The 22229-nt window shown below is 41.5% G+C and overlaps 1 protein-coding gene and 1 long non-coding RNA gene across 2 annotated transcripts; one reads left to right on the top strand and one right to left on the bottom strand.

The window, feature by feature from the left end:
- Positions 1 to 135: 135 nt before the first annotated feature.
- LOC108446847 lies at positions 136 to 8760 on the bottom strand. Its single transcript, XR_001862166.1, has 4 exons — positions 8427 to 8760; positions 7176 to 7415; positions 5254 to 5393; positions 136 to 3310 (listed from the first exon to the last, which is right to left on the bottom strand). It is a non-coding gene; the product is annotated as an uncharacterized LOC108446847 (long non-coding RNA).
- Positions 8761 to 12328: 3568 nt separating this feature from the next.
- On the top strand, positions 12329 to 20022 carry PCK1 (phosphoenolpyruvate carboxykinase 1). Its single transcript, XM_017734714.1, has 10 exons — positions 12329 to 12441; positions 12669 to 12943; positions 14316 to 14497; positions 15123 to 15326; positions 15641 to 15828; positions 16778 to 16940; positions 17060 to 17284; positions 17379 to 17510; positions 18254 to 18349; positions 18933 to 20022. The coding sequence occupies exons 2-10, from the start codon at positions 12720 to 12722 to the stop codon at positions 19385 to 19387; spliced, it is 1869 nt and encodes a 622-aa protein (XP_017590203.1). The 5' UTR covers positions 12329 to 12441; positions 12669 to 12719; the 3' UTR covers positions 19388 to 20022.
- Positions 20023 to 22229: the final 2207 nt, after the last annotated feature.

The raw sequence follows: 22229 nt of genomic DNA, 5'->3' as shown, positions 1-22229 counted from the left end.
GGCGGGGAGGGGCCTCAATGCCCGGCCGTGCACGTCGGCATGGCTGCCCTCTGCCTCCCTGTGCCGCTCCCTCAGCAGCGGCTGGAGTGGGAGCCCACTCGTGGGGAGCATCTTGTGGGGAACAGCTGCTTCTCACCTGTTATTTCCTTATGAAACACAAAGCCCCGGACCTGCAGAGGTTTCCTTCCCAGTTCACGGGGTGCCCGGTGCTCCTTGGTCCCCGCGCACGGCAAGTCCTGTCAGAGCAGCTGCCGTTTTCTCACCCTCTGAGTGAAGATGAAGATCTCTTGGCCTTAATTGTAGGCCCTTAACCTTCTGCTCCCACTTGGCTGAAGACCACGGGGCTGAGCTCAATTGGTTTCTCCACTTGCAAAATATCTGAAGCACTTGCCACATTTCTGCGACGGAAAGCCTCCAGCCGGGAGCCCTACGCTGGAGTGCTGCTGAAGGGCCGCCTGATGCTGCCGCCACAGAAGTGTTGTACAAAATTGTCTCAAGTGGCTTTGCAGAGGCAGTGGAGCGATGTATAAGCATCGTTACACTGTACCTTAGGCCAGGATTGGTTATTCAATGAGAACAAGCTGAAAGACTTTTTCAAAGGCATTGTGAAAATGTCTTTGAGGTAAACTTGCACAATTTGAGCGACTTAACGTTTAATCTTGTGTACTCTTCTAGACTAGTAATTTCCAGCCATCAAACATTTTATAAAACCCACTTACTTTGAATACTCTATTATACGCTGGTGCAGAGGACAGATTTGGAGCTTTACCTCTAAATATTAGCTCAGTGCATTGCAGGGTACAGTACATTGCACAGGGACTGCAGCCCAGTGTGGTCCAGATCCTGCTAAACTAAATTACTGAACACTAATCAAAGCCCCAAACCAGGGGGTGGCTTTCCTTGTCAGTGGAAGTAACCCAGTAAAACTGGCACTTGTGAAATATCCATAGCACAAACAGCAGCCCACACCACTGGCCTTCGAGCGGTACCCTCACATGAGGTGGGGTTATTGCACCTTATCCTCAGAAACAGCGACCAAAAATCCCATAAACACCCTTCACAACTCCTGTCCACAGTTCTGTAAAATCTTAAATGCAAAAATAATACAAAATGTTTACATTTAACAACTGCAAGTTAGTCATAACTATTCTACTGCTTGGAATCAACACAAATCCAAGGCAATTATTTAGGCTGGATATGTATTCCAGCAACTTAGGGCTGATATTTTGGTTAGACACCACATTATTCATCATTCACGAATCCGTAGGCTCTCAAAACTAAAGAACAGGATGCAGAGTACACAATATATTCACATAATTAGGCTGCCAGTAACTCTGGCAGAGATTTTATTTCTTACATATTTCTGAATCTTTTCAAGTTGCTACGTATACTGTGCAATTATGATAGTTGAAGGGCACTGTAGGAAAGAAGTTGTTATAATAATCCACCATCCTTTAGGTTGTTTTAATGAGGTTTTCTGCACTTCAACAGTTATCAGCTTCTGAGAGCTGTCCTGCCTTGCACTTCTGCATTATTAATACCAGCACCATCCGTGCAGCTACAGTAAAGGTCTGTCATTATTTCCACTATTAACCGATATTTCCAAGAATTTATAACTCAAACGCAGAATAGCCCTTCAGTTCATTTTTTGCTGAATTTAAAGGAACCGCTTGGATCAGCAATCTATGAATTCAACCAGTTTCTGAGTAGGTTTTGACACACTAGAGGTTAACAGCTCCATAATGGCCGTTGTGGTGTGTTGTGTGTGCAGTCTCCGGTTACTGCTGCTGCATCGTCTATCTCTAGCTGCAATCAAGCTTCTACCCACTCCACTGGGAGTCTGGTTCTTTCTAACACATCAACAGCCTGCATGAAAAGTCTCTCACAAAAAGAATGGAGAGCCATTTTATATTTTAAGTCATAATTATACTTTGGGGAGTAAATGTTCAATGTGAATTATTGTTTGCTAGGAGTATTTTATAAGGAGCATAAGGAATGTAATGTAGGCACATTTTCTTGTGCTAAAGTAACGTTACATAAAGAAACAAGATTCAGCCACAAAATTGCAGATAAATTGCTGATAAGAATCTACCAGTGCCTGAAAGGCAATACGTGGACAACTAAAATCCTCAATCAGCAGAGTAAATTCTATCCTGCACTGAGGAAACACAGCAAACTTTGTTCTGATCTGTGGTTTTCCACCCAAGTATAAACAGTGCATCTGATTTTTTTGAGAAGTAAAATACTGGGTTATCTGTTCAAATTGTCAGTCTTAAATCTGAATAATATCTTTTATAATATTGAAGATGTTTAACACGTGCTAGGTGGAGCTGACTTTTTTAAAAGCTCCATTATCATGTGCATAAAGCATATTTGACCTCAAATTAGTTCAAGGTTTGCTTCCCTTACTGCGTTTCAGAAACTCACTTTGGATGACTGCAGAGGCTGTTTATCCAGCCTCTTTGGTGATGCTTTGCACCTCCATCACAGGTTCTAAACTGCAGTCCTTTGATGCCAATGGAAGGATTGCCATCAGTTTAACTGGGCTTGGAATTAGGCCCAGAATAGATAACTATGTGAAGCAATGACAGTGGGATTTATTTACACATTTTTGACCTGTCCACAAGATGCAGAGTAAATCAGGAATTTTTACAGTGCACTTAAAAAAGAAAAAGATAAAAAAACAGAAAAAGACCAAAGCAAAAAACCCCAAAACAAATGGGTTCAAATTTAACCTCCAATGCTCATAATTGTTTCATTTATGACACTCCGCCTTGTAGTTGAAACCTTCCCTCTTCTCCAGAACATGACTTCTGTTAGTCTACGAGAAAACCCAGTCTTTGTTGTGACTTATTTTGACAGCTTTAATACCATTTTCCACCTGGCATCTGGAAAGTTTTCCATTTTCACTTTCCACCAATATCTCACTTTTGTTTCCAAGTATGTGTCGTGTTCACACTGCACCTGTCAGTGGTGTGTGTGCCTTAGCACCGGGCTGCAAACATGCCCACCTTCCCTTTGCTCTTACCCCAGGGACAATCACTACCTTCAGCACCTCTTTTGCAGTGAGATATTGCTCCTCTTAATAACGACAGCACCAGATAACCTCCTTCACACCGTCACCTGCTTCAGAGAAAGTGAAGATACTTCTACAATCTTCTAATTCATCTGGCTCCTTTAAATGTTGCTCAGGCCTTGGAAGCTGTCACTAAATGGTTGAAATCTTTTTGCTGTATTTTCTGGTGCTCCTTGTTCCTTTGGTGTCCCACTTTCACAAATATGAAGCATTTCTTCAGAGACCACCAAAAAGCTTAATTAAAAAGAAAAAAAAAAAGAAAGCACGTCAGCTAATGAGCGTGATAAAAATTTACGTTCTTTTTGATGCTGTTCTAAGCAACTGAATCTTGCAGATTCAGAATTAAGTCAGTGCTTCAGTGCTGGCCTGGAATATTCTCAGGAGAAAATACATAATTTGATCACTTGGAAAGAAGAATATTATTAATTTTTTGGTTTTTTCCTCCAGACCTCTGGTTCTGAGATGGAAGCTACAGTTTATTTTAGCAGACATCATTTAGGATTCAGATCTGACTTGGATTTCTTGCCTGCCCCAAAGAACACAGTTCTCTGCTCCCTGTTGCTACAATCACATAAAAACTAGTCAGACCTCAGACCCAGGAACATCAGAACATACAGTCCTACTTGTTTCCTTGCTGAATCCCCAAAGCAGAGGGAAGATGGGACACAGCAAAGCCAGATGGAAATCATGCTGGAGGGTATTGATTGACTAGTGTCTAGGCAGGCTATAAATTACCACTTCTCATGCACAGAGGAGGGTGAGCAGAGCTGCAGAGCTGCAGAGCTGCAGAGCTGTCTCGGGGCACAGTGCTTGGACTGTGCTGTTCATGCAGGATCAGCTAAATTCGGGTTGTGCCTAAGGCATGGGGAAAAGCCAGGCTTTGCTCACTCTCCAGTGCTCATCTTGACTTTGAGGAGACAAATCATCTCTTTAAATATGAGTGATTCTTGCAGCAGAACAAAAGCAACTCCTATCAAGTTAAAAGACTTAATGCTTTCAAGTATTGTCTATACTCTTAAAATCCTGCTCCATACTGTAAATGATTATAATGACATAGCATGACAAAAAAACAAGACATAATAGAGTACAGATGTGGGATATATAAAAGGGGGAAGTATTTAACATAAGCTTATTGGAGCTGAAAGTACCAGGGATGATTGATTGCTTAGACACAAGTCAGGGAAGTGGTCTAAAAATTATTAACCATAATTGCAATTTGTCTATTAACTGTTTCATCTAACATTGATATATTTAGAAACAATCCTGCCATCCAGTAATACACAATTTGCTGCTTGTGGCAAACAGCAGAGCTGCGTGCCTGGATCTGTTTGGAGGAAGGATGTTTATTGGGAAGCATATCACTTCTTCCATTTCAAAAGACATTAGCGTGGTTATACAGTTAACTACACCTCAGTGACGTCCACTGTTTTTACAGAATACTCTTTAATCCAAGAGATAGCAAAGAAAGTTTTAACTACAACGGCTCTTAGTTAGTTATTACAGGTTTCTGTTGCTGTTTGTGCAAGGGTCGAAGAGTTAAAAGTTTAAAAGGCAGAAAGTTTTCCTCTTGTTTTGACTAAACTGGGGGAAACGTGCTGGAGCCGTGCAGAATTTGATTGCCAAACACAGAGAGAAGATACACAGTGAGAAAATATAGTAAAGGTTTAACCCAGCTGATGTAAGAAACAAACTCCAAGGATGTCCATGTTTCCTTCTTTTATCGTGTTGTTAATCTTTAATCAGGAAAACAGTTCTGAGAACAGCTCTTCATGCACAGCTGAACAGACACCAAAACCTGTAAGTTAATAGGATCACCGAAGAAAGAGAGTATTAAATGATTGTCCTAATAAATCTGTAAGTGAGATGTACAACCCAGAGGAGTTCAAATTCTGCTTCCACTTGGATATGCAGCAAGTGCACGTTAAACCTTGCAAAATCAGCAGTAAGGAGGTGGCTGGTGGGTTCAGAAAAGCAGTGGGTTCCTGTGCACTATTTTTTCCAGCTCAGATAACAAATTGTCTTGGGCGTTAAACTTTCTGAGGAGTCCTAATCAACTTCTTGATTCAAAAATCTGAAGAAATCAAGAAAATTTGAGGGAACATTTAACAACTTGTATATTAATGTCACTTCACTGAACAGCAGGTGATGTAGTCCATGATATTTATCAGCAGACATACCTTAAATCTTAGTCTTCTGCACTGCTACTGACTATTGAGTCATCACTTAGAGACCACGACCAGATAGCCCCAGGCTTCTCCATCAGGAGCTGGTAATGGAAATATGGTAGAGCAGGCTTAGTTGTACATCTTTTCTGCTCCTGTAAGAAGAAATAAAGTCAGCCTTATAGTCCTTGTAATCTTAAACATCAAGATGAGGCAGTGTCTAGAAAGCAGATGAGAATATCTGGGTGACATGTTTCGTGAATCATGATTATTACTCTGTTCAGAGCTGCCTCTGGAAACTGAAAGTCTCTTGATCTGTCATTCATACCCATCTTTTGTTAAAGATCTTCTGGGCAGAGCACATTTATGCTTCACCCAAAACAAAAAGGTACTTAGTGCTATTGCAGAACAAATACCTGAGCTCTACAAGGTTAACAAGTGGGGGGGGGGGGTTTATTTTGTTTGCAGAATGCGAGTTGGTTGCTATTCATTTGTACATACTGGTTTAAGCACACATGTAAGAAACTCCTCTTTACATAAATAGTATTCAAATGCATATGTATCATCCTGAATCAGTAAATTTGGAGGGAGTTACAGATGGTCAGTCAAAGATGCATGTGTAGCAGAGTCTGAATTCTGTCTTCCTAAAAGCATAAGAAAAGAGCATGATTTCCAGGGTCCAGTTGAACTCCTGATCTCTTTACTGAGGGTTGTTTGTAGAAATAATCATAATTGCGGCACTTGTCTGGTAGGAACTATTTACAGTGACCAAACAAAAGTGCCTGTACATTGAAAAAAATCCCATTGTGGTCCACTGATGTTGCCTTATTCCTATTAGAATGCTGCTAAGCAGAAGTGTACAGTATGTAGGACTTCACCTGACCTGTTAACACTTACATAAGTTTCCAGTAAACAGAGGATTTGTTACAGGGATTATTGGTTTTTGTGCAATGTTGATTTTCCTCCAGCTGCCAGGTTCAAGAACCAAAAGGTATGTAGTGCTTGACATAGGCACGTTTGCCTTCTGACCTTTAGATGTAGCTTGGCTTTCATTTCTGCATAATCAGCTTTTTTATCCTGTTGCTTGGCTTTTAGTGTTATAAAAATGCTTGAAATATTAGTCAAAGCTATTTTCTTGAGGAAAAAATTACGGAACAAATCTCACTTGAAACAGAAAACATGGTTCAGCCCAAGTTGCTGCTTTTGTGTTGCTACTGAAGGAGAAAAGAGGTTTTAGTAAACGCTTTTCATTTCAAGTAAGAATTTACTATTTGCATTACAGCAACCTAGTGAGGACCCAGCGGGGACTATCTGTGGCACAGACAACAATAAGAAGAGATAATGATCATGTCTAATTAGGGTTTAAACTCCTCTAGCTGGGAACTATCAACCAAACTAGGAAAATTCATAAGAACAGGGAGAAATTGGCATCATCTCCTCCCAACCCCCTTCCTAGGGGATGATAAAGGCTTGGGGATGTAGTTACATGTCCAAAGTCAAATGGGAAAATCCATTGCAGAGGAAGAAACAGAACCTAAACCTTCAGAATCTGCTCCCACACTTACTGGTTAAAGCCATCCTTCTTCAAAGGAGTCAGCTCAAGAAGGACGTACAGAACTGTGACCAGCGGGTCAGACTGTGTGTAACAAGGGACTGAAATGTTGAGGGAGAACAAAGATACATGGGAGGATTTAAAGGAAAGAGAAAAAGCACATTGCACAGGTAGAGCTGGGTAACTGTGAAAGGACAACTGCCAGCAGAGAGCTGCTAGAAAGCAAAGCATCGCAGAGAAATAATGAACAGCGTGCAAGAGGAAGGAGCAAGGGGAGCCAGGGGTGTCTCATCCTAGAAAAAATAAACAATTTTAGAATATAAAAAGGTGCTTCCATGTCATTTCTTTAGGCCTGAGGAGGTGAGGTGTCTCTAAAAGGACATACTTAGCAGGACACCAGTCATCCACAGGAAGCCAGAAACTCTTGAACGAGAGGTGCTTGAACTCGTGTGCAAGGATTGTTTGTCTGTTCCCCTCTCTCCAAGTAGGAAGCAGGGAGTCCTTGACAGCTGCAAACACACTCCTCTGTGGTAAAAGACATTTCACTCCAGCAAGGGTAACCATTCTTATTTGCAGACTGGATCTCAGAGCCATCTGGGTTTTGTGTGACTGGGCAGAGGAGATGCTGAAAGGTAAAGGAAAGTGCAAACCTTATGCTGGCTGGTTTTCACTCTGGTTTGTATGGTTTCTTCTTTGTATGTCCCCTTCTCTCCTGGCTATGGTTCTACTGTTCATCCAGCAAAAAAACCCTGCAGTAACCATGCAAAAGTTATAATTTTGTTGTGGCTAGGGTAAAGTCAGTCAAAGTCTTGGTGGGCCCAAACTCTCCACGTGACTATGAGATCTTCTGCAGTAGATGTGAAGAGCTCCCGAGCTAACAGAATTACACATACCCAGATGCTGGTCAGGTACCAGTGGCTACAGAGCCCATTACTCACATATTCACACTGATACTTGACAGGGGTTTTTTTAAGAAAGGACAGTATTCCTTTAGGGAAGAGTCCCCAGATTAGAGTCACAGCTCAAGAAATGGCTCCAGAAGAGCGACTGCTTATCAAAGTTAAAATTACATTAATCAATCCCATCTCCAGAGCTGAGCCTGTAAAAGTGAGCTTAAAAATAAAGTAATAATAATAACAACAACAATAACTATTTTATCTGCCCAAACAGAAGAACAATGAGCAAGAAACCAGTGTGCCCATGGTATAATGTCAGCCTTGGCATGTACTGTGGCCCAACCAGGACTTCCCCTAAGATACAGCTCAGGATTGAGCACTTGAGCTGATACTAAACTGAGCATCAAAGGTTGGTGACTTTCTTTAGAGACCTTAAACATGCATGGGTGCATGTTCCTGGCTGCTGAAATTTGCTTCCATTTGTTTTGAGAAATGTCTGTTGTCAAGCTGAAAATACTAATGGAAGTACAGTCTAATCATGATAAATCTGGGTATGTTTTTCCTCTCCTCCGCCATCAGAACAAGCCACTTCATTTTGAACATGGGCAAAAAAAATTACATCGCCTTTTGTAGTGGTCCACAAATATATCTTACAATCTGCCCAAGACAAATCCTGTATCATTCGGGGTTGGGAAGAAGGAGGTAAGAAGGAAAGCACTGTGGCCCCGGATTGGTGCTACCTGTTGTGGCCGGTTGCAGAGGCTCAGGCTCACGGTTCACGCAGCGCACGCGGAGAGGAGTGTGCAGCACGTGTGGCAGGGCCCCCAGACCTCCTGCAGATGGGTCAGTGCCGAAGAACTGCCTGCAAGGAAAGGGGCTGTGAGGTGGAAATATCACGCAGGGCTGTGCAGGGTCTGGAATAAGCACTTGGCTCGCTCACAGACTCTTTTGCAAATGCAGGCAATTTGCACGGTTCACGTTTTCTTCTGGAAATTGAGAGAACAATCCCTGCCCTGCTCTCTGTGAGCTTGCAAGGGCTGCCCTTGGATCTGGACTCTGTGGCACCCAGTCCAGCAGCTGTTGGAGTGTGCTCAGTGTCAGCTGAGCACGACTCCACCACAGAAATAACAAGCCAGAGGCAGTGCTCTTCCGTTAATAGAACAGTTCAGAGAATCTTTAAAAAAACCTAAAATTTTATAACAAAATACCCAAGTGACAAACTCTTTGGAGGTGACAATATGTAGGAGAATTAGCAATGGGAGGGAAGTAGAATTTCTGGGTATTATTACATGCCATTAACAACTTTCAGATCGCACTGTGAGTGCTTTGTTGCACCTTGGTATGTAGTGATGAGTTAAGCTTTTAATGACACTTTTTCTGAGCATCTAAAAACTTTTACATTTATTGAGTTCCAGTAAGTCTGTAAAACCTGAAGTGCTCAAAAACTGCTGTTTTGAATAACCTGAATAGTGTCCATCAAAGCAAACGTCCTAAACCCCCTCCTTTCAAGACACTTGTTGAACACTCTCATCTTGAAATGTCAGATTCACACACATTTAAATGATTTGACAGCTTCCAAGAATGCACCTGATAAGCATCACATTCAAGTGTCAAGAAGCACAGAGAAAAAGTGCCAAAAAAAGTTCAATCAGAAGAAATCGTATCAGCTATTAGATGAGCATTATAATGTAGTACTACTAAAAAAGACTTCTCATTTAAATGGAAAATAAACTTTACATTCAAGACAACTCTTTTTTTAAAGGCCTTACATTGCCCTGTACCACCTCCCATGTTTGCCATTAGTGAAATCTTCTAGAAACTGAATTCAGGCAGCAGCACCCACTGCTAGTGGGTGAACACCTCAAGACCACTGTAACTGAGCCATTGGAAGTGCTACATCTGGGTTTTTTGTGTGGGAGACAGTGGGTGTTATGAGAATTCACTATCTTCACATAAAACCTTTAATGCCTTCTGTTGGCTGTCTAAAAGCTGAATCTCTAAATGAGAAGATTCTTGAAAAAAAAATAAAAAATCCTGGGCCTGATTTGCATATGCTCCACTTATTTCATTGCACCAAATACTACGTGTGTTTTATGTAGGGGCTTGAGGCTTACTGTGTGTTTGTGGTATGCTTTGAGATCCTCTGATGGGAGGTGTTACCTAAATACAAGTAATTTGATGCTGAAGTGTCTAGAATTCCCAGTGGACATCTGCACTCGAGCCCTGCTGCCATCACAAATGAAAAACATTTGGAATCCTTAATGTGATTTTTAATGGACATATGTTCATAACACAGTGCCACCAATTTGGCATATTTAGTGTCTTCTCAAGAGAAGCCCACAGTTTGTATAGCAAGATTGTGGGAGGTTAGGATTGCAGTGTTAGAAAATTTGCACAACACCTGCCTGACTGTAATTTAATTGGCAGAATTAATGCTCTGGGTTTGGGAATTTTTTTCCTCCTCTCAAAACCTAGAGACACTAAGACTTATCCTGCTGTATTACACTGTTGTATTTAAGCTTTTATTCTGATTTTACTTGTGCTGCAATAGGATCATTTTCTGGTCTACTGTCTTCCTGACAACTGAGCATTGCTGGCTTACTCTCAGTTATTTCTACGTACACTGACTTACCTGGCCAGCAAAAAGCACTCAGTATTTTTGTACTTCTCTGAAAAAGGGCTCTGCTTAGTATTACTAAAGATTATGCTCCATTTTATTTTTAATGAAGGTACTTAATGACGTGTTTTAAAAGGAAAATATTTCTGATCAGCTCCACCAGCAACACAGTATGTGGACTTTGAAGACAAACACCAGCTTTGCCATTATTAAATTTGGGTTGGATTTTGTCTTTGCTTACGTCACAGCCCTATCTAGAACAGTCTTTAGCACCTCTTATCCCACCAGATTTTTGTTTTCCTTTTCAGGAATGTTTGGCCTTGCCATGAATCAAGGACAGCCCCTCTTACCTCAATATTTTCTTCCCTTATTTACAAAACATAATAAAAGACTTTGATGGGGAGATAAAGGGTACAGTCCCAGGGGGTGTTCCTGCAGTGGGAGGTTCAGCTCTGCAGTATTTTAGACTTGCAGGGCAGGAAGGTGAACTGCAGTCCTGATCCCTGCTGCTCTGCCAGCATGGCTTTTCAGGGCTTGTAAGTCACTGCTGGCTGCCCCAGCAAGAACCTTGCTGGGACCATCCAGCTGCTTCACAACCTGAGCAATGGCTGGGTTATAAACACCCTTTATACAAGATACTCAGTCAATTTTGTTGCTTTATAGAACTGAAACTTAGCTGGGAATCCCAGATTTCCTATTCTGCAAACTACCAATGACAACATTTTACATACGTAGTAAAAGCCCCATCAATACAAAAAAACTCCCACAAGCTGGCATGAAATCACCATCTCATCCAGACCCCAGATGCTCTGATGGGACTGGGTGTAAACACAGCAAGAGGAAATGGCAGCAGAGTTATTTCTACAGTTCTGTTTGTCTGAAATACTTCAGTCTTCACACACCCAGACTGCATGGACAAATGGACATGAGGACCACCTTTCTTTATGGTCACAATGGTCTGAAATGGAATAGGGGAAGCTAAAGACAGGCAGGCAGAAACAGAGACAAGAGATCAAAGTGTCTGAGATCACACAAGCGTCTGATATCACTCTGAGATAACGCTCAGAATTTTAAGAGTAGTAGTGGCTGTTGGTATCAGACACTGCCACAACTGATACAGATACAGACTCAAGTCTATGAATGTGCACATATGCACAGGGCACTTCACCCACAGAACAGTGTGCAGCCCCAGTCCTGAGCAGTTCTGTGCTTTTGCTCTGAGTACTAATTTAGAGATGGGTTAATATTTTATGACACCTCCCCCCCACAGTATTCACAGTAAAATAAAACATAATATTTGAAAGAGGAGGTTAATTATTGAGACAGTTGCCACTCCGCCTATTCTGGGCTTGTAGCAATAGAAATTAATTGTTTAGTTTCCAAGAGCCTAAAGCAAGCCATAAGCAAAAACTTCCTAGCCTACACTGAAGGAACCACAACCCTTAGATTTATATTGCTTGGGAATATTTTAGTATTGCATAGACAAAAATGAGAGCTCTGGGCCTTGTGTACGTAGTGGTTATTCAGGCCTGTCAGTGCTCACTGTTGAACTTTATACCTGGATCAGGCAATGTTCCCAAGGTGAGTAAACACTCCTTGGACGAGCCTCCACTTCACAGCCAACTAGTGACCATCTGCCTACAAAATGTGCCAACTGCACTTTGCCTCCGTGCATGACCTCTGTGTTCCTGCTGCAGAAACTCTTTGTACTCAACCTTTCCCACAAGCCGAGAAGTTATGACATTTTTGATTTCAAAGCCAAATTGGATCAAAGTTTGGTTAAGCTGCTAAATTTTGTAACTGCTTCAAAACAGCAAACCCGGGGGCTAAGAACCTCCGCTTTCAGCATTCATTAATCAAGCCTGTTAAATCATTACCCCACCAGGGCTGCTTTGTTGACAGCTCTGCGTGATGACAATGTCAGTGGCACTGTCCCAAGACACATCCAGCGGTGATGTAAAGGACAAGCCTCCCTCACCTCAACTGGTGGGATGGACACTACCACAAAGAATATTTAAGGAAGGAGGTGCGTCCTTGGAAAGCAGCAATTGCAAGAGAGCTCCAAGGCAGGTGAAACGGGCTCAGCTGAAAGGGACAGCAAAATCCTCTCTGGCATCCAGCGCCACCTTACATAGACAGTAAGTAGAATGGCCTTTTTTTTTTTCTTTTTTCACCTTAAATTAGTAGAATGGCCTCTATTTTTTCCACCTTGAAATTAGCAGTGATCCAAATTCCCTATCTCGATATTAAAGCAGTAGATAATCAAGTCCATTGCAAATTCTCCCTTTATGTTATATGTTGTTAGGCTTTGTGACACTGGTTAGAACGTAAAGTGTGCTAACACACCCAATCTATTTGATTTTAGATTGTGATCAGTATTTTAAAGCCATCAACAAGATCCACTACAGCTTCAATAATGCCCCCACAGTTGAAAGCCGAGATGAACGTCATGCCCAAGGTTGTCCAGGGGGATTTGGAGAGTCTGTCTCCAGAAGCGAGGGATTTCATCGAAACCAATGCCAAGCTGTGCCAGCCTGAGTGCATTCACATCTGTGATGGCTCGGAAGAGGAGAACAAAAAAATTCTGGACATCATGGTGGAACAAGGCATGATCAAGAAGCTGAACAAGTATGAGAACTGGTGAGTAGCCTACATGAAGTCAAGTAACATCTCAGAATTGGAAAATTCATTTTCTATCCTGTTTACTTTAAAAACTTCTTATAACTCTCCAATATTTGCTTTCCATGAACATTTCGGAACTTTAGCTTACATAGGTGAAATACTCAGGAAAAGCAAACTTTGTCCTCTAAAAATTAACATTAAGCATATTATTCAGTTGGACTATCAACTGTATGTTGTCTCTATTGATTAGTTACATCAGGGAACTGAAATAATGTCATGAGACATACGCAACTAATCATTAGCAGTGGCTAAATATTATTGAGCAAATCTTCTTTTGAAGACTTCTACTATTTTAGCCAGTTAGTTTATTCATCACATACTTTTTTGTGGCATTCAGATAGGTCTGTGGGTGTTCAAATGTTATTCAGTACAGGCATTATTCATATCGTACTGATGAGCTTTGACTCTAATGTATTCTGCAAATACTTTTTTCAAATATTTCATAATTTCTCCCAACTAACTGAACATGAAAGGAGAATATTAACAACAAGTACATACTCAGGAATTACGTGCCAACCACGAGATCTTCATGGGAGAAATCTGCAATGACTTTTGAATAACTAAGTGCAGGAATTTGGCAATCTGTTTGCAGACTATTTGGGAGAGAAAAGGGCAAGATTCACCAGATAAATTATTCATTGTTAATTATATGCTTAGCTGTAGTGATGATGGTTATGACAGCCCAACTAGAACATTTTTATACTCATGGAAAATTTCAATGCACAGAGGTGAAAATGTAAAACAATCCCCTCTATTGTAAATAGATGGCAAAAATTCCTTGGAGGGGAAAAAGAATCCCCTTAATAAACTCCTTCACTTTTAATGATCGTGCTTATTCTCAGTATTTCCTTTGTGATGCCTCTAACTTAAAGAACTATGCCAATTCACTAAGCTGGGTTCTGATCCCTCTGGCACTTATACCAACACTTAAACTACTTTCCTTGGCATCCACTTAGCTCGAGGCATCGTTTTATGGTTCCCATATAAAACAACTTCACACTGATGAGAATGAGAATTAAAGAAGATTAACTTTTCCCTGAAAGTTAGCAACAGAGAATAAGGCTGAGATAAGGGGCAAAGGAGTATTAACATGTAACAAGAATTTCCTAGGCCATATAATTTGTTATTAGCACTGGAAAGTCTTAAAACATTTTGTATGAGAGAATGTATCTGACTGATTTTTGAGATTATCTGTTATACTGGCTCTGTCACTGTAATTTTTGCCTTACAAAGCATTGTTTTAGCATCCTTTTGTGCCAAATTGGTCCCACAGAAGGGTAAAAATGCTATATTTATAAAGTCTAATTTCCTGATTTTTGGTGAAATGCAGCTGGTTGGCTCTCACTGATCCAAGAGATGTGGCAAGAATTGAGAGCAAAACTGTCATCATCACTCAAGAGCAGAGAGATACCACGCCGATGCCTAAGACTGGAACAAGCCAGCTGGGGCGCTGGATGTCTGAGGAAGATTTTGAGAAAGCCTTCAACACCAGGTTCCCGGGCTGCATGCAAGGTAGGCAAGAAAAAGATGATTGACACTGAACTTTCAGGATTGCAGAGACACTTACTACTGTAAAGATGACAGTTACAAGTCACTGTTATCTTTAAAGAACAATTTGAGCTGAAGATTTAACTTTATACCCCTGATAGTCACTTCATTGGTTTCATGCAGATCTTACCACAGACCCAAATACCTGGGCAAGGACAGCCCTCAGTCTCTTTCCAGCACTGTTGTCTTCCAAAAGAGTGGCAAAGTACAAAACTTTGCGTGACTTTGTTCAGTAAGTCACACAGCAACTAAGCAGCAGATAGGAAGTGAGATGAGAATGAAGGACCCCCCCATCCACAGCAATAATTTCAGATTCAGGGATTTACACTAACAGAGAACTTGACCTTCAACTCCCCTTAGTCCTGGCTAGACAATCTGTCGGAACTGCTGCTTTCAGCATTTAAGATAAAACTTCTTGCTACACAATTCGACAAACAGAAAGCTACAAGCACTCTTGAAACATCATCAGGAGCTCTCACAAGACAAACGGCTCTTAAAGGACTGAGAAACAACCTCCTCGTGAATAAAGGTTACTTCAAAAGTTCTTTGTTTTACTCTTGGCCACATGTTGCTACTCCCTGTTTTCCAGGACGTACAATGTATGTCATCCCCTTCAGCATGGGGCCTATTGGGTCACCTTTGTCCAAGATTGGGATCGAGCTGACAGATTCACCCTATGTGGTGGCCAGCATGAGGATCATGACACGGATGGGAACAGATGTTTTGAAAGCCCTGGGCAATGGGGAGTTTGTAAAATGCCTTCACTCGGTTGGGTGCCCTCTCCCGCTAAAAGGTAAGAGCCATTAAAAACCCCTGGAAATTCCCAGGGCTGTGTTTTGGAGCTCTGTGTGTGTCCTCAGCACATGGGAGACCCTCACCAGAGAAGACCAGGGTGGTTCTGTAACAGCACTAGGTTCAAAACTCAATTAAAGGAATCAAAGCTCAACGAGAGTTTCATGGAAAGGAGATTATTATCCCTGGTACTTACCAGGGATTTCCTTGAAGCATCTGGTGTGGGTTGCTGTCAGAGGCTCAATGCTGATGAAACAACAGCGTGATCAAGCATGGAAATTGCTGCATTCATGAGTACAACATTCTGTTCTGCAGAACCATTAATCAACAACTGGCCGTGCAACCCGGAGCTGACGCTGATTGCTCATCTCCCGGATCGCAGGGAGATCATCTCGTTTGGCAGCGGCTACGGAGGAAACTCCTTGCTGGGGAAGAAATGCTTTGCTCTCCGAATTGCCAGCAGACTGGCCAAAGAGGAGGGCTGGCTCGCAGAGCACATGCTGGAAAGAGGTATTAAATCATGTGTGTTTGAGCAGCCGTTAAACCCCAAATTAGAGCCACATAAATCCATCACCCATCTTGTTATCAATGAAATTAGTCTCACATATGGATAGTCCTGTAACTTTAGATAGGAATGTATCCCGTGCCAGGCTCATGAGGAATAGAAAACTGCTTGCAAGGCCAAGTGCTAAACTTTTAAAATAGTACCTGTAATGGCATAAAACAAGCAAGATTTGGAACTTCTGAGAGTGACTTCTTGGAGGCAGACCCATGTACTTGAGCAGAGCCTGAACATCATCACTGGGCATCTGCTTTACAAGTCTAATAGCTAAAGATTCATACAAGTTTTTAAAATTGTCTTTCATATTATAAAGAGGTCTATGCACTCAAAAACCTGCAAATATTGGTTTTTCTAAGGGAGTTCTAAGGCTGTGTACCCTTCATGCCTTTAATTTCTGCTGTCACTCAAATATTCTACCGCCATAAAATACCACTGCAAAAAAGAACTTCAAAGTGCATAAGAGAACAGTCTCAGAAAAAATATCTGTGGTCTCTGAGAAGAGCAGAAGTATCTACGCACAAAGTGCTTTCCCTTCACTCCACTTGTGCAGCCAAAAGAATATTGCCTCGTTTTCTTCTGTCTCAACAGTGAAACCCAGATGTATATGGTCTTTAATCAGCAAAATAAAGATAAATGTTTATTATGTACAGACCTAACATTTTTTAAAATATAAGAATTTCTTACAGATATTCTAATGGCAAGAGTTGACTCTCTGATTTCGAAAGTACAGTTTGAGATATTTGTCAGCTATATTATGTGGTGCGTTTTCTGTAGGAACAAATGTGCATTATTAAATATCTTACAATTTCCACTTGCTGGGAGACAATCTCCAAAACAAAAAGTGCAAGAAAAAAAGACTGTGTTTAACAGTTGCATTAATTTTTCAATAGATCCTGGGAATTACCAATCCAGAAGGTAAAAAGAAGTACTTTGCTGCAGCATTCCCTAGTGCATGTGGAAAAACTAACTTGGCCATGATGAACCCAAGCCTGCCAGGATGGAAAATTGAGTGTGTGGGTGATGATATTGCCTGGATGAAATTTGATGAACAAGGTATGTAAATTAAATTGGAATGTTTTACAGGTTGCTGTAGGTGCAGTAAGACATGCTACAAAATTCTGGATAGAATTAAATCAGTATGATTTACTTATATTTTGTCATTTAACTTCCAGGCAACTTAAGGGCAATCAATCCTGAGAATGGCTTTTTTGGTGTCGCCCCTGGAACCTCAGTCAAAACAAATCCCAATGCTATTAAAACCATATTCAAGAATACCATCTTTACCAACGTGGCAGAAACCAGTGATGGAGGTGTCTACTGGGAAGGCATTGATGAGCCCTTGCCAGCTGGAGTGACCGTGACCTCGTGGAAGAACAAGGATTGGACCCCAGACAACGGTACCTGGCCCATGCCATGGCCCTCTCTTGGCTTTCTTTGAAATTAATTAATGTTACTTCTGCCATCATGACCTTTTTATTTCGTTCTGTGCAGGGGAACCTTGTGCTCACCCCAACTCCAGGTTCTGCTCCCCAGCCAGGCAGTGCCCCATCATGGATCCTGCGTGGGAGTCGCCCGAAGGCGTTCCCATCGAGGGGATCATTTTTGGAGGCCGCAGACCTGCTGGTAAGAGATGCAGCAGCCACGTTTCCAGGCTGAAGTGCTGGCCACAGAAGGGTTGACACACAGCTGGCCATAGACATGGGTTTTTCTTTCACAACTGCAAAAGCAAGGAAATAACAATGTTAGTCCAATTTCTCTGTGTTAGCCTTTGGCACACACGCTTCCAGCCACTGGTATTGCAGTGTCTGAGTTGTTTGATGTTAGCACAAAACACATAGTAATAATAAAGGGCTGGAGGGAGATCAGGACCCACTAACCTGGGTAGTAGACACATAGAAAATTGCTGTATTGGCCTCAATTTGCTTGTAGTTTAACTAGTTCAGTTAGCAAATGTTTAGAGAAATGAATCAGTTTTAGATAGTTTAAAGAAAGGGAAGTAAAATAAATTGTCCTGTTAAAGATCACCTAAAGTTGGAAAAGAAATAGAAGTAATGCTAGGTCTGAGTCTAATATGACCACAGGACCAGATTCAATTTCCACTAAAATCTGCTGGAGATTCTGATGTCCCAGATATCTCCCACTGAGCAACTAAACATGGATGTGTTCAGTAATCAGTAGCCAGTTTTGAAAACATTCATTTAAACTTGTTTGCTGTAAGAGAGCAGGAAATGAACTGATTTTAAAAAACAGGAAAAAGTAGACTATATCATCCCGTGACATGCATTCAGCACTATCTCAGATAGCAAAACCTGTTATAAAAATGTTTCTGGCCCTCTAATTACTGAAGTGATTTTGTTCTTTTTTAGGTGTCCCTCTTGTATATGAGGCCTTTAACTGGAAGCATGGAGTATTTGTAGGAGCAGCCATGAGATCTGAAGCAACAGCAGCTGCTGAGCACAAAGGTAAATCAAAATTTAATCTGCCTACCTGTATTAAAAGCAGTCCCCTCTGGACTGCCTGCCCTCTCCTTCCCCTCGCTCTTTCACATTTCAGTCTTGGCAGATAATTTTGCAACCTGTGCATTTTCACAATAGGAAATATTTGCACTGGAATTAAGAGCCAAATTCTCTGTAAAAGTCAAATTAAGCAAAATAATCCCTTAGGTGGCAAGTATACAGAACAGGATGCAGACACAGGGTTGCCAGAAGCCTTGACAGGGAGTTCTTGTTACAGTCTGGGATAAACAAACTTAAATTTTCTCTTCTGCTAGAGCTCAACATAGATGCGTGAATGATAGCCATCTCTTGAGGATCTTCATTTAAGCTGCTTGACCTGAGATTTAAGAAGTTTAAAAACAAAAATTAATTTAATTTCTACCTTTTTTTGTACATCAAGGATAATGCTTGTGTTGTTTCTTAAAGCTCTTTGGTTCAGAAGGATGGTGAAGGGATTATGGGTATTAAACCCTGGGAGGATCTGAATCTTTGTACTTTAGAATAAATGTGCTATGTATTCCCTTACCTTCTCCATCTGTGTTTTGAACAGGCAAAATCATTATGCACGATCCATTTGCCATGAGGCCTTTCTTTGGCTACAACTTTGGCAAATACTTGGCCCACTGGCTGAGCATGGCCCATCGTCCGGCTGCAAAGCTACCCAGGATCTTCCACGTTAACTGGTTCCGGAAAGACAGCCAAGGGAAATTCCTGTGGCCTGGCTTCGGGGAGAATTCCCGTGTGCTGGAGTGGATGTTCAACAGAATTGAAGGGAAAGCCTCTGCCAAACCAACTGCCATAGGTTACATCCCTACTGATGCTGCTTTGAACTTGAAGGGTTTAGAAGATGTCAACCTGACCGAACTGTTTGATATCTCAAAAGAGTTCTGGGAAAAAGAGGTAGAAGAAATCAAGCAATACTTTGAAGTGCAAGTTAATGCTGACCTTCCCTATGAAATAGAAAGGGAATTGCTTGCCTTAGAGATGAGGATAAAACAGCTGTAAGCTGATCAAACCCACAATTATTTATCAATTCGCACACACTAAGACAGGGCAAACACATTTCACCAAATCACCACTGGAAGCATAACAGCACACTGATGGGCAGGGGGTTATAATGAAAGTAGGTCATAGCTTAGTTAGGATATAAATACAGACATTCTAGAAATAACTCCAGACCTAATGATTTATAACTGCATCGGTTGTTGTGAATAGGTGAGCAGCTGTGGGAGTGCATGTACACAGGGTCTGAAACCCCTGCTGTGTCACTTACATGCACACAGAGCCATGATGAGTGTAAATTATTTGCCTAGTTCTGCGTATACAATCCAAACCAATCCAGCCTTCAAGTTGTAGCACATTGTTTCCATCACAGAAACCTCTGGAGTCTCAGACTCTGCAGGAAAGAGGAGAGAAAATTAGATGCTGTATATATGTACTACCTAAACATATTTCATGGCTTAAATATTTTTTAGAAAAATGAAGTCGTAACTTCTATCAGAGTGAAAGATGACTTTATATTACTAATGCATATTTAAGATATTGCTATTATATATTACTCATGTTCCTGTGATTTCCAGATGTTTTGAATGGCTTGTTCTTAAACTATAAAATAAATGTTTATACAAAATATTACCTCATTTCCAGTATTCTTGCTGTTTATAAACTGCATGCATATAAATTGAGCCTCCTGTCAATACCACAGCACAGGGAGAGATTCACATGTGGAAGTTAGATGTTGACTAGAGTTGATCTGCTACTCCTAAGCCAACAGGTTTAAGCCACATACTGTCTTTGCAACTTTGATTCAAGCCAAGGAATGGTCCAGAAATTATGATACCAGCTGTGAGCAGTCATCCAGCTGGTGACACACTCTCCATAACTGGGCATTGTTAGTTACTGCAGGCATTTATAAAACAAACTACCCTCTAGGAAAGCCCCATATTAGGACCTTGCTCATTTGTTAAAGTCATAGGATTTGTCTCTGTTCCACAGTACCTTGGCTTTTGCAAGAGTAACGAGTGCAGCTGTTGAAGTAAAGACAATTTGGGAAAAAGTTCTCCAGATTTGTCGGGATGCCTAAAGCCTTAGAGCTCAATGAAAATCAGGGTAGGAGCCTGTGTTGGCTTCCTTGTAGAGCCAAGACACTAAGACCATCCCGTGTTCTCCCAGTTAGAGGTGTCATTTATGTGCTTCCCACATCCCTGGCAGGTATCCTGCTTTTTCGCTTTGAATGCTTGATCTCCCAAAACATATTGCAAATATTTGCTTAGCAAAAAGAAAATCACTTACATTGTGTAATAAGCCTTTTTACAGACCTTGCTTCCTTGCAGAGCAAACAGTGCCGGGGCTGGTCAACAGCTGCCCTTCAAAGTTTGCTAGGAGAGGTCACATAACCTGAAAAGGCTCTAACCACCCCCTGACTCCATATTTAAGACTTAACACAAACATTATCAGTTCTGAAGTGAATAATAGAGCCCAACTCAATGCACAGGTCAGACAGAGAACAGACAATAGAAAGCTGTGATGGAAGTGGAGGAGAGTGGTGCAGCCTCTGTGGAGGTGATCAAAATCACATCTGCATCTCCTATAGGGTCACCTATATGTGTGCTCTTGAGCAGGCTCCAAATCAATGGAAAAGTCAAGGTGAAAGTCAATAAATAAGTCAGAGGAAGTGAGCCAAGGAAGACTGGAATACACACTCCTCAGATTCAAGGATTACTATCAAGTGTATAAAATAAAGTTGTTAATAAAGTAATTCTATAAATAGCTGATGAAAAGCCTGGGCCGTTCCCAAACTGATATGACAGCACTGGACTGGTATTTGGATATGTCTAAGGAAGAACAGGGAGAGCTGAGAAAATTCATCGTGGTAATATCAGAGAGTTATGGCCAGTTACAGCCTCAGAGTTTCTTAGAGGCCTCGGGAGAGGATCGCGGCCCTGAGCAGCGCAGACGTGTTCCAGGCACAGCTTGAAATGCTGCCCAGGAGATGTACAGAAGCTTGGGGCTTTCCAGAGCTCTCTGAGCACTCCAGTGTGCTGCTCTGCCTTCCCAAACACAACCAGGCTCCAACGAATGTTCCAAAGAAACGACTCCTACTTCCTGCCAGAGGAATCTGTGCCAGGGGCCCAAGCCCAGCAGGCATATGGACATGGGAAAACCAAGTGACACTTCTCCCATAAAATGCTGCTCCGTGAGGAGATATAGATACCATCACTGAGGTCTTACAGCACACGCCCAGTTAGCAACACTGCTGTTATAAAGTGCTAACTGCCTTGAGAATATCTTACCCAGCCCAAAACACTGGCTTTCATATTCTGACTAAACCCCTGCTTTCTCCTCCTCACCCCAAGAAATTGGGGAGTTTCCCTTCCTTTGACCGGCCGATGCCCTCAGGTTGTGCTCTGGGTGTTTTTTCTATGTAACACAGCACTACTCATGGACAGTGACTATCACAAGCTCCTCTGGCAAAAAATATTTAAACCATTTTTGGTTTTCCCACTGCGCACATTTTAACCACATGCACCTTTTCAAACACTGCTCAGAGACAAAGATCATTCCGGAAACCAGAAAATGGGGGAAAAAACCTTCTGTACTGTTAGGAATGAGAACAAGAAAATGAGTTTTTGCATGAGTCATTCAATAGCTCCTTTGTATGTAAATATATCCTCAGCCCATCAGCATCTATGGGGAGTACAATTTACATTTTGAATGATCAAAATGTTTAGTATTGGCAGTGAAAATGTTTAAAAAGAGAGAAGGCGGTGGTTTAAAATTTAGAAACTTACTCAACCGTGCCAGATTATGATCTCAACTCTTCTCCCTCCAACAAATACTATGCTCC

The sequence above is a fragment of the Corvus brachyrhynchos genome, unplaced genomic scaffold, assembly GCF_000691975.1.
Source record: "Corvus brachyrhynchos isolate BGI_N302 unplaced genomic scaffold, ASM69197v1 scaffold10, whole genome shotgun sequence".
Lineage (NCBI taxonomy): Eukaryota > Metazoa > Chordata > Aves > Passeriformes > Corvidae > Corvus > Corvus brachyrhynchos.
This window is presented reverse-complemented; position numbering and strand designations above follow the sequence as displayed.

Excerpts from the sequence above, each read along its gene's own strand:
- PCK1 (XM_017734714.1), top strand. The coding sequence starts at position 12,720 with ATGCCCCCACAGTTGAAAGCCGAGATGAACGTCATGCCCAAGGTTGTC. Across the intron at positions 12,944-14,315 it reads CTGAACAAGTATGAGAACTG|CTGGTTGGCTCTCACTGATC; the intron begins GTGAGTAGCCTA and ends GGTGAAATGCAG. Across the intron at positions 14,498-15,122 it reads GTTCCCGGGCTGCATGCAAG|GACGTACAATGTATGTCATC; the intron begins GTAGGCAAGAAA and ends CCTGTTTTCCAG.